This window comes from Centruroides sculpturatus, unplaced genomic scaffold (genome assembly GCF_000671375.1).
Source record: "Centruroides sculpturatus isolate CEXI.00-Female unplaced genomic scaffold, Cexi_2.0 scaffold140, whole genome shotgun sequence".
NCBI lineage: Eukaryota > Metazoa > Arthropoda > Arachnida > Scorpiones > Buthidae > Centruroides > Centruroides sculpturatus.
The window spans coordinates 72,834-86,172 of NW_019384503.1; the positions used below are offsets into that span (position 1 = coordinate 72,834).

General features: G+C 30.2%; 1 protein-coding gene across 4 annotated transcripts in view; it reads right to left on the bottom strand.

The window, feature by feature from the left end:
* Positions 1-11,938, bottom strand: part of LOC111622127 (tRNA-splicing endonuclease subunit Sen54-like) — a 31,997-nt gene extending 20,059 nt beyond the window's left edge. For 2 of the 4 annotated variants that reach the window (XM_023364453.1, XM_023364451.1), the window contains exons 1-3: positions 11,304-11,439; positions 6,415-6,576; positions 597-660 (exon numbers count right to left, since the gene is read on the bottom strand). In XM_023364453.1, the coding sequence (XP_023220221.1) occupies positions 597-660; positions 6,415-6,576; positions 11,304-11,365 (288 nt within the window). In that variant the 5' untranslated portion in view covers positions 11,366-11,439. Of the gene's footprint in view, positions 1-596; positions 661-6,414; positions 6,577-10,175; positions 11,055-11,303; positions 11,440-11,564 lie in introns of those variants that run through there. The other 2 variants (XM_023364452.1, XM_023364454.1) reach the window with 2 other exon arrangements.
* Between the last annotated feature and the right edge of the window lie 1,401 nt (positions 11,939-13,339).

The following is a 13,339-nucleotide window of genomic DNA, read 5'->3' on the forward strand; positions in this document are numbered from 1 at the left end:
TTATTGAGAATAGGGTCACTTATAATACTTCTTGTGAAGATGGCTTGTCTAAACCTGTTCTAAATAGACACAGATTTCGATTTACATGGTCAACTACTGAAAACAGTTGGCAATAGAGCCCTAATCCTAATTCATCATACTTTTTTCAAAATATTTTACTTAATAATGTTAACTGAAAGAAATTCTGATCTTTATGTTTATGTAATAGTAAGAACTAGAATTAGCATCAAAAGAGACTACAAAATCTTTCAACTCCAGAAACCAAAAATTTAATCACACTAACACTTTCAATAGCCATCCTCAGGCTAATTCTAATTTGAATAGTAATTATTAATTAAAAAAATTGGGAGAAAAATTATTTTAATGTTTTTATGATTAAGTGTTAAATGATATAAATTCAACAGGTGCTCATTTATAAACAGAAAAATGAAAAATTAAATAAAATCATTTAATTCAAAACTAAAAAAATTACATTAATTATTTTGTTATAATACATTTCATGTTATTTATATCATGTAAGTCAAAGATGTTATAAATAAAATTTATATTATTATTTTGAATAAATTTCTATTATTTTAAAATTACAGAAGTATTACCTTTGCTTTTAATATGAAAGCTTTTTTTCTAGTAGGATCCCAGTGTGCACATTGAAGATCACCACTAGAAAATACAATAATGTTAATAAAACAAATATATATATATATGCAGTGGTACCATGTACTTCAAATACTAAATTCAACAAAAGTTTGGTTTGGGGTTCAAACAATGCTTCAAAGTTCGAACAACATGCACTGTAAAAAAATGTACTCAAAGTGTAAATACAATCTGTGTGCATGAAGTCATCTCTTGCTTTTGCATTACACTCATATGTTTTCAGTGCTTTTTGCACTTTATTTTTGTGTGTTTAATTATATATGTTGTGTATTATTTGCTGATTTTTAACAATTTCTTCCTGCAATTTTTCTTCCTTGACAGTTTTTTGGCATCCTATGTATTTTGTACCCTTTGGTTCAATATTTTTAAATCACATTTGACTTATTCAAAGTTTAGGAGTATCTTCCCCATACACATTACAAATTTCTTTTTACTTTTTGTTCCTTTACAAAATTCATAAAGTTTAATATGCCTAATATGCTTTTTATCCAAAGACTATTTCAACTTGATTTTATTTAAATGAAATATGAAGTAAAAAGTTTAAAATAAGTTTTTAAAGAAAGAATACAATCTCACATTAGCAATAATGTGTTAAATGTCATAACATTTATAATTAAATCACATTTTTTAAAAAGCTAAAGTTTTTTGGCTTTTCTTCAGTAACTTATCACACAAGGAACTCTTATTGATGTAGGCTTTATTAATGGAAATGCAGCTTTTTAAAAAATTCACAGAGACCAGTAACAGAACAATTAATTATAAATCACACATTTATATTAAGTAATGACAGCTGTTAAAAATATGCAAAACTTTCTGTTTGGCCCAACATTTCCTTTACTTATTAACTATGTTCAGCATCCAAAAAGTGTGTAATATCAGGAAGGTTGTAATATAAATGATTGAGATGGAAAAGGAACTTATTGCAAAGCATAAAAGCAGTACATGTGGGACAGATCTGGCAGCAATGTTTAAGATATCATAGTTGATGGTGTGTGACAAATAGATGAAATTTTCATTTTATTACATAATAATTATGCATTTTATTTATTGTTTTCATGTTTTAATTTATTATTTAGGGGATTTAATTGTGTTATTTTTACCTTAAATTTTATGTATATTTGCTGTTTAAGTTTATTGTTTAGGGCCTAGAAACAAATTAATTCATTTTCCATTATTTCAAATGAGAAAATTTGATTTGGACTTCAGAGTTTGAACAGCCTCCTGGAACGAATTAAATTTGAAGTACGAGGCACCACTGTATAATACATAGTTACTATAAAAGTACCTGGAATTAAATAATAATCTTAAAATTATAAATAAGATTTGATAAGAATGTTCAAAATATTTTGTACTGTAAAAAGTCATAATTGTTAACATAAATAACTTTAGTAAATTCATAATCATCAAATTAAAATTTAGTCTTTTGTCAACTAAAACTTAATTTATGAAACATATAATATATATTGTAATGTTAACTAATCTGTAGTGCCTTATCTCAACATAAAAACAAACTTTTAAATTTAAATTAAAATCTTATGGAGACTTTTACAATGTGAAGTCTTCTCATATGAGTACCATTCAGTTCAGACTTAATATTTTTATATTTTATAATTTATTATTACATTAAAAAATATTTGTTTGTAAATAATATGTTTCTGGCACAACTAAGTTATTTATTTAACTACAGGTATACCTCGCCTTACGTCAGTAATTGGTTCCAGGAGAACGACGTAAGTTGAATTTACTTGTCTCCGAATCTACTTATCACTAGGCTAAACAGTAAATTACCATTCCCGGTTCTGTATTTTATTTATTAATACATTTTTAATAATATATGGTTAATAAAAATCTATTTTAAGCTGACAAACAAATAAATTTTAGTTTTTAATATAGTACAAAAAAAAGTAATCTAAATTTACGAATGCATGTACTGTAAATACAATACATACTTGTATATATTTTAATATGATTTTATGTGCTTTAAACGTTTTTCTAGTGATATTGCGACTTCAATATTTGTGGTGGACAGACGTAAAGTCGAATAAAATGACTTAAACTTGATTTTTATTTTTCCATATACTTTTTTAACAAGCGACGTATAATCGGAAACGACGTAAGTCGAGGTATGCCTGTATATTGTTATTGACTTTTGGATTATTAAGAATTAAGATAGAGTTGCGGAATTTATTTATGGACAAATATTTTAATTACATTAATCCAATACAGTAAAACCTCATTAAGAAGTTTTTGAAGGGACAATTGTAAAAAGAAACATCTTAGACAGGAAAAGTTCTTATGCAGGAATTGTAAAAGAATAAGTTTTCATTTGTATATTCAATTTTATTTCAAGATCAACATAATAAAACATAGCATAGTGTAACATAGTGGAATAGGAAGCTGCACTGGCTGTAGCAAGTGTTTAAGTGTCTAGTGTCAATATGGCATTTCAACAGGAAATATACAGCACTGAATAGAGAATACAGTCAAAACTATAAGACCCGAGCAAAATCAGTAACCACCTCAAGATGTGAAGGGGCCGTATTCTGGTCATCGTCTCTCGTCTCTCACAAGCCGATCGCTGATTGGTTAATCATTTGTTTACGTCTTGAGAGATCATTGTGTCTCTCTAAATGCGATTCTGGACAACTTTTTCTCTCTTCAATTCTCTTGTTTATCAGAGACGAGTAGATAGTTGTCTTTTGGCCGTTCTTTCGTCTTTCTCCTCGATTTCATTATATCCAATATGGATGATTGGATGCTACTCACGCTGCACAATCGTATTAGAGAACGTTCTCTATCTCGGGAAAGAATATTTTGAGAGAGAAAATCCTGATTTTTTTTTCAGTGCCTACTCGGAAACATCACTGATTCCTTTTTTTTTTTTTTAATTATCCTATATCAATTACTGAACTGTCGAATATGATGTTAATCTTACTTAGATAGTTAAGAAGAAATTAGATCGCAATATTTCGAAAAATATCTAAGAACTCACGCTTTTCTAACTTAGGTTATTAAAATTTTAATTTGTTAAAAGAGACAAATTGACATTACAATCTAAAAACGTTATAAAACATTTAAAAAAAATAATTACTTCGTCAAAAAATTACGTGCATTATTTGAACACGTGCTTTACTTGCCACGTGATCTATGATTACATACTCCGCACTTTCGAAAATTTTACAATTTCATTGGTTAAAATTCTATACCGTGTTGCGCGCGCAGATAACCCGAACATGTATAATCAACCGAATAGAATCGTGACGTCAACAACAAAGACGAGATCGTTACGAACGACCAGAATCGCCACTGTGTATGAGAGACGAATTTCGTCTCTCGCTTTGACGTCATTCGTCGGTGAAAGAAGAGACGAGAGATAAGTGACCAGAATACGGCCCCAGGTGTTTGATATATGATATTGTAAATATCTGGAGTTACTTTATTAAATCTTTACCATTTTTATAAGTGATAAAAGTTATGGCAAGGAAAAAAATTATAATTTGTCTCCAATGGAAACTTTTTTAAGTGAATAAAATATCATTGATGGAACTAATATTTTGGAATTTCTTACATGGGTAAACTTGTTACACAGAAATTTGTTATGCAAAAAATTTTAGCACACATCTTATGATGTAAATGCTGAAACTGTAAAAGTTGGACTTCTTTTGCAGGAAAACCTCTCATGCAGGAACTTCTTAAATGGATTCTAACTTCTTGTTGCTTCTAATTCTATGTCACGACTTGGTGCATTCTAACTTACTGTATAAAACTAATATCTTTAATTTAACATCTGTTTAAAAATCCCCATGGTTTGTTTCTTTATATCTTTACAGATAATACAGAAGTTTGTTTCTTTATGTTAAAGAATTATCTGTAGTTTGAAATATAAATTAGAGATAAAAATTTTTTACTTAAATTTACACTCAATATATCTTAATATTAGTTAATTATAATATAAAAGAAACATTTTTTGAAATAGTTTAGCATAATTTTAAAATATCTTGATGTATAATAGAAGCATCAAAAATTAATATTACATAAAAAATACCAAGTATTTGTAACTTACCATTGAAACAATACACTGCTGAAAAAAGGATCTTGAGAGCTCAATTTAATTAAATTTTTGATATGAATAATGATATTTCTCCAAAAAAAAAATTTGATTTTACATGAATTCTTTGGGATTTAATACTATTTGTGTTTATGTTATATATTACTTTTTGTACAACACATATACTTTTTCTACTATAAAATAAGTGAATGAATGAATAAAAATTGCACAGGCTAAAAAACAAATACCAGCACTTTTATTTTTTGGGAGTAAAATGTAAATCATTATTATTAGAATGTTCAAGGCATGGTATTCATATATTGAAGATGCATCTTGATTCTTGACAAGTATTTGTGAATCAATTTTTGTCAGTTTAATCATATCATTTATTTGCTATAAAAATATTAATTAAATAGTCTTGCTATTTTGTTTTCATTGAAAACATCATAGTTTTTTCAAACATATTTTAGTAACTACTTTAATTTCAAATGATAAATTGATTTATTTTTAAACACATAAACAAATATTGCACTGACTTTTAGCACATTTCCAGTAATTCATTATGATAAGAAGCAAACATTTTTGGCCTCTTTCAGTAGCCAGAGTCAGGCTTTCAATGACAAGTTTTTAGCTGAACTTTTTAGAACACTTCTTTTAAAAGGAAAGGAAATTTGTTACAGAACAAATTTCTATTTAAATTAATGAAAAATCCATTTTATCAATTATGTCATCAATGAACATCATTAATGCCTAAATACAACTACTTTCACACCTCATTGTAAATTATTGCAGAAAAATTATACATTACAACTCCAACATAATAAATATTGTGGAACTTATAAATGTTGTCATATGTACGGTACAAGCCTTTATATATTTCACATACCTCGAGTGTTCTCAGCTTATTTGGGTTTAGAATATTTTTAATCAATCATTAATGTAAGTAGAAATTTGTTCTAGACAATTTTCCTTTCCTTTTAAAAAAGTGCTCTAAAAAGTCTGGCTAAAAACTTGTTGAAAGCCTGATGCTGGCCACAGAAAGAGGCTGAAAATGTTTGTTTGTTTATTATTATAACAAATTGCTGGAAATGTGCTAAAGGTCAGTGCAATATTTATTTATGTGTTTAAAAAAGTTTCAGTTGTAGAAAATATATTTTATGATTATTTTTGTATTTAAAATAATTTGATAAATTTTCCTCCTCAAAACATTCTCTTCTGAAAAATTTTAACAACTATAATTCAAACTATTGATTGTTGATGATTTATTTTTATACACCCACTTCCTTTGATTGTTTTTTATATAATTCAAACTTCAATAAACAACAAATCATTCTGCTTTATTAGATCATTCTATACAAAATTTATAAACTCTAGTATTTTTGAGCTTAATTCTCATTTTCAAGTATATATTCTTTTTGTTGTCAAAAAGTGGAAATCCCAAACATGAATGATGAACTGAAAGTTCTAAGAATTATGATTTTTATAAAAGATATGCCATTAAAGCAGAATAAATTATCATTTTCCTCTCAGATATGGATTAAAATGAAAAATAAATATTTTAATTTAATAATTTAATATAGTTATCTAATAAGAGATAAAAATAAAAAATATTTAATCCATATTTGATTAAATATGAAGTATTATGTACTTGATACTATTTTTTTAAATATAAAAATTAATAAATGTATATAAAATACACTCATAAATCATACCTTCTAATAACACGTTGTTCCATTAAACTTTCAACTTTTTCATCTATTACAGATTCAATACGTTTTTTCTCTTTAGAGCTTTGCGTTGGTATATATCCCTTCTGTCCATAACTTTGAGTACCTTTCAAATTACTTTTTCTAGATTTAACAAGCTCCTGAGCACTAAAATAAAGACAGATAATAAATAAATATCTTAAAAAGTTTTTATATTAGTATTAAAGAATAAATATTATATAATAAATAAATATTAGTATTTTGTATTAAGTATTAAATAAAACTTAAATTTTTAAAAAATTTTCATATAAATCCAACATTTAAATATTTACAGTCAAACCTTGGTTTTTGAATAACTCACTTTTCAAACAAACTGGTTCATGAGCAGAATTTTAAACTCATATTTGTCTCAATTGCTGCAGTCACCAAACAAGCTACTCACTATGAACCGACCAAAGATTAGAGAGAGACAGATGATCAATTCCCTATACTTCCTGTGTTAAAGAAAGTTGACAGCCCAACTAATCAGCAACAGGACTACTGATTCAGAAGTTAGTAGTGCTGAGATTACCTGTATCATTAGATGTCACAAGACAAATTATCAGTAACATTGCTATTTAAATTAGATCTCAATGCACAGGCAGTAAAGATACTACTTTTGTTTTTCGGTATGCACTGTAGTTGAATTTAAATTAAATTAATAAAACCACATTAATTAACATTCACATAATATAAATGGCATCCAAATATTCATCTTTAAAGGTGCTTAAATTAAGTCAAATTAAATAATAAAAATTTATTATATATAATACAGCAGGAGTTCCCAAATTGCATTCTGTGGAACCCTTGAGTTCCACCAATAAATTTCATTGAATCTAGTGATGTATGTATGTGACAATGCAGATTTGGGATGTGAGGTGTAATTGTTATAGTTCAGATCCAGTCCTCTTATATATCCTATACATGTGCTAGAGTTATTTTTAGCTTTATGAACAGTGTGGACTGATTTATCAGTAACAGAACAAACCAAAATCATGATATAATATTTGACAAGATAATGAAAACCATAAAAACAGTAAAACCTAAACTAAGGCTAGAAAATCATTAAAAAATAACCTTAAAAGTATCCAACATATAAATAATAATAAAATCGTTAAATATGCTTTAATTTGTCAATATCTGCAGCGCAAGTCTATCTAATGACAGGAGCGGCCAGTCAGTTACACGATGGTATTGTACATACTACGATACTAGTGACCGGACACTCGTCAGACTAGCATCACATATTGCCAAGGGGTTATATACAATATTAAATTGCATTTATAGGCATTTAGAATGAAATATGGCTAAAAACATAAAAAAAGGCTTTATTTTGGGTGTCAGGAATGGATTAACCCATCTTATATTGTTTCTTAAGGAAAAATTTGTTTCAGTTTCAGAACAATTTTTAGAAAAAAATTATGTTCGAAAACAGAGGTTTGATTGTATTATTAAATACAATAATATTTATCTAAAATGGACCCTCTATAAAATGGAAATATGCCTAAACAAAAACTAAATCCTGAAATAGAATAATTTGATTTAAAATACTATTAAAAGTCTGAAACCTGCTTAAAGCAGAAGCCAAAAATATTTTTGAGTACCAATTTCATAGCATAACCTCAAGGTGGCATAATTTTTCATCTTTGTATTGTGAATCCAGAACCTGCCTCAAACCACTAAAAAATTGGTCCACTTGCCACACTTTATATACATGCCAATAAATCACCAATCCTTGATCTAAGATATTATCAATGTAATTGGCAATCATCATATCGATCTTTCAATAATATGCAAATTGTCAACTTCACTTTTGATATGAATTTAATTATTATTAAAATATCTTTGATTATTCAGTGTTATTAATCATCAGTAAACTTATGTTCACTTTACATTTACCAAACCAAACCAGACCACAAACCTGGCCACAAACCAGACCACAAACCTTTTTTATTATAAAATGGCAAAAAGCTTAATTTTGAGAGTAGGTCATTAGCATTTATAATTTTTTTTTATAATTCATCATAGGGATGAGTTTTATAAAAAATTATAAATGCTAATGAGTAAAATAGCCATTAAGTCTGACCCTACTTGAGATACAAAACACAACTCCCTTGACCTTTAACAACCAAAATTTAATAGCATCAATTCCCTAACACTCAAACCTCCCTGCAAAATTTCAGAAATTCTCAACAAAAAGTATAGGAGTTATTAAGCTTCAAAGATGGTGAACAACATCATGCCTCATACACACTAACATCATACATACAGAAAAACCCCCAAATTTTTGCATTTTTCAACATTTCAAAGTTCATAGAGTCCAAAAATGTAAAAATCTTGGGTGATCATTTTTTGACCAACTGTTGTACTTTCCTTGTTATATATAACAGAGTAAGGAAAGTAAAAATAATAAATTCATCTAACTTCATCTTTAACACCTTTGTTCATTGTTGGCATCAAAATGGTACAACTTCTGGTTTGGTTTGTTAAGTTATGGCAACACAACATTTAGGTGATCTGCCTAGGGGGATGCCTTCTGGGAGGTCTTTTTAAGGGAAACTGGCCCCTATTTAGGCACTATAGATGTGGAGAAAATCCAGAAAACTCCATGTAGCCAGCCCATCTGAGCGTGGCATGAACCCACAATCAAACTTCGTGTTCAGGGTACAAAGACCACTTGGCCACTGGTGGGCCAGTACAACTTCTGAATGAGATTTTTGGACCTTATCAGAGCTATAGACCATACTCATAGAAACAAAAAAGAACTATACCACTACATGTGACCTTTTATGCGGTACAGCCCCCAAAAGCAGCCTGCACCCAAGTTCGTGATTACATGCTCTGTATCTGTCAAGGCTTGCTATCACTCACTTCAACTGATGTGGAACACAGAGAATAGGCAGTATACTGGTTTATGATAAAAACTGACCTTTGGGGGTAAATATCCTTTTTTTTTTTTTTGTTTTTACATTTATTAATATATGTATTTTGTTTGTGCAAAATAAAAAAATAATTTTTTTACCCATGCAACTCTTTGCATGGGTAAGATTCAAGCTCTAAATGAGGGGTTTTGCACCTCCTGAGAATTCTAGACCCCCTATACGAGCAAAAGGAACCGTAACTTTACATGCAACCCTTTGTGAGATATTCACCTCCAAAGGTTAGTTTTTAACACGTATCCTATTCTCCATGCTTTGTATCGTCAAGGCTTGCTATCGCTCAGCATGACCGACACTCCACATGTAGTCAGGTGCTTTGGTAGAAGTGAACATACATATCTCAGTGTCTGGGTGATATGAGTGTTCACTTATAGTGTGAGATAAGCAGGGGGTCAAAGGTGAATTCCAGTGACCACTTAATCTATACAGATTGTGAGATCCGATCTCAAACATCAATAGATGGCTAACCTATGAGCGGAAATAAGGATTTAGATTGTGAAATCAAGATCCACATCAGGATATTGACACCAACTAAACTATTACTTTGCGGTTTAACTTGCGATTCTTCTATTATTCTGGTTAGGAGGGCTCGTTTGAGTGGGGAGACACATGAGTAAGTGATAGGAGTACGTAAGGAAACTAGAATCAAGTCCCATTAACAAAAAAACTTTAATGAATAAACAAGACTACAAATGAACAAACTGAATAACATCTAGCTATGCTTAAACCTTAAACTAGGTCCCTAAAGATTGAGAGAGAGAGTTTACAAATTATATTATTTTATATTACCTCTTTTCATTTTTTTATTATACTCTTTCCACCCTGCGGACACTAGGAGGGCCTCTTATAGCAGGCCCATCATGGGTTCGGCCAGGCCCACAATGATGCAACTGACTGGTGAGGGACGGGGCCCAACATATCCAAACGGACCAACCCCCTGAAAAATTCCTGGGGATTCCTTGACCCGTCCGGATTCGATCCCAGGTCCCCCAGAATGGTGGGCTGCCACCTTGACCGCTCGGCCATCCAGCCGTCTTATATTACCTCTGTGATAACTTGACTTATGAGATTCATAATCTTGGATGGAAGTTACTTGTATGAGGAACTATGGCACTTAGTTAAACAAAGACATGCCAAGGCGCAGAAGAGCTAAAGTGCCCTGATTTTAGCACGTATCTTTATTTTATACTAATTTTCTCCTCCAATGGAGATCAAGCCTAAGGATCATCTGACAATGATCTAAACACGTAGTCATCGGTTGACTAACTACTTTTGAAGGAAGTAAACTTGTTGGAAAGGAAGTGAACTTCCTTTCTTTCTCTCCTTTTTTCCTGTTGATTTCTGTGGCTAATTTTCTTTCTAATTTATAAAATAATATGATTTCTTTTTATAATTAGTATTAAATTAATAATGATTCATGTGAATTCTCACAATAACATCAAGTATTCTACAAACAGTCTACTCAAAGACAGCATAGCCATGTGGGCTAAATAGCTAAATGTGATAATCTTAGCGGAGTGACATGACTTGCAATCTCACACGACCTGACCTTAGGAGGCTGTAACTCGCAAAGGGTCACTTGAAGAGGTGTTTCCATTAATTTTTTTCGCACAGGAGGTGGCAAATCCCTCGTTCAGAGTTCACATCTTACCATCTAAACACACGCCTTTATTCATTTTCAATAAATAATCACGTGGAGACTAAAACGAATTGAACAACTATCCAATAAAATAATATTAATACAAAGAAATTTCATATAATCAATAATAATAAAAATCATGAAACTTTTAAAACTGTTAATTTACTTTGAAAATTAAATTATTATTTCAGAATTAAATAAAAACTTTTAGAAATGCAAAGTATTCAATCAGATAGTTTACTAAATCATAAATATTTGATCCAATGTAAAAAATATACCTCAATAACGGATAATCTTTTTTTATGTTATTCGAATATAGAACCTTGTTTTCGTCGGCCATATTTCTCAATAAGTGTTGCCAACTGAAAATTGAATAATTTAAAGGAAAAGTTATGAAAAATAATTATCTTTAATACAGTAAATAACTAAATAATAATAATAATAATAATAAACAGTTTCCTTTATTTATAAAAATAATTAGAATATTACAGACTATATTAAAGATTGTGATTCAAATAATTAGAAATCTCTTTAATAACTGTAATGATATGCGGATTAACGCTACTGTATTAAGTTTATAGTGACGTGGTGAGCAATGCGCATAAATCAAAATTATTTGTTATCGCCACTATCCTCTTCCGAAGCCTCATCCTCTTCTCTGTGTCCAGCTCGAGGAACTCGACGCTCTCCGCCCTCGCATCCTCCTTCAACAGCTTAGCAAGCCGAGCCGGACCAAGGACTTTAAACTAGAAGGATAGCCAGATCCCGTATATTTGTTAGCGTGACCTTGGATCTATGTGACGTCACAGCAAGCCCTCTACTTCAACACGACAGATCTTTCAAATAACAAAATACGATAAAATATTAAATCATTTTTTAATTAATTATTAAATTACTACTAAATGTAAACTACTGTAGAATTTTCGGATTTAATAAGTGTACTGTACGTCAATAAATTTACAAGTCTTTTGTCTAATATTTATTTAACAAATTAATGAGCTATATTTTTTATTATGTGATTATCTTACTTAACTTTTTAATTTTTTTTCGACAATCACCATTTTCAGAAGGCATTCTTTTCAATATTTTATAGTTTTCTTGTTTAAGATTTCTATAATTAATTCTTATTATAGTTCTTAATTTACAAAAATCTTTTATTAAAGTAAAAGGTAAAACTGTTTCCACTGACTAATTCTGTACAACTCCGGGGCCTTTTTTATACGATTCATCGTGATATATTTCGAAATATTTATTCCATTCTATAATTTTTGCTAGCCATTCATCAGTAGGTTTAATAAGCCCTCCATAAGATAAATGTTGCACCCATGACGGAATGCTATAGTTGTAATGATTTTTAATTTTGTTAGTGGAATTAATTAAGTTTGGGTATTTTTCTTTATATTTATAGGCAAAATATCCTGCTATATACTCGAGAGCATCGTAGGAAGTTTCTTCAGAGATTGTGTTAAAGTCTAGATTGCATGTAGAGTTTCCTGAAGATTTATTTGAAGAAAAAGTAGTTTTACATTTAGTATATTGGTCTGTATTTTCACTTGATACTTCTACATGTGCTTTCTCTAAAACTTTGGGTATAATATATTCCTCTTGTCTTCGATCTGTAGTATTTACTTTTGACTCTACAATACCAGGATTCTTACCTAAAATAATCAATCTAATCCTATATATAGTATTTAATGGGCTTGGATGTTCATTCTTCTCCATTCATCCATTCATCGGCTTCTAATTTGAAAAAAAAAAGTTTTCCAGACAATCTTGATTTAAATTGTGAGTGCAGATGTATTTTATATCAAAAGTCGATTTTGTATTTTGAAAAAGATCAATTAGCGATTTCATTGAGATTATCATTTCTTTCTGGAAAATTTGGGGGGCATTTTTTCCACTTGCTCTCATTGTTGAGATCAGAGCCGGCCCTACCATAGGGCGAACTGAGCAGCCGCTCCAGGCGCTAAGTCCTAGGGTGCGCCTCAGTGGTAAAGAAAATTAAAGAAAAAAATATTTTTTTTCACTTTTCGATATTTTAATTGCAAGCGTGTGGCCAGTATATGAATGTCCTTATCTGTTGAGACGCGCGTGGGCGGGGTTCCAACCCGCCGAGGTTACAGGCAGGGGTGCCACCTGCGGTGACAACTCTGTTGGCACCGCAGGCACCGCTGTTTTAGTTGGAGAGTCCACTTCGAAGCGCCGGCACGATCCAACCAGAATCTCCATATTAGAAAAAGCCTAACTGAACCAATCTCTAGCCGAGTACAGTGGGACTGATTTCTTCGAAATATTAGATGTAATAAAGACAGAC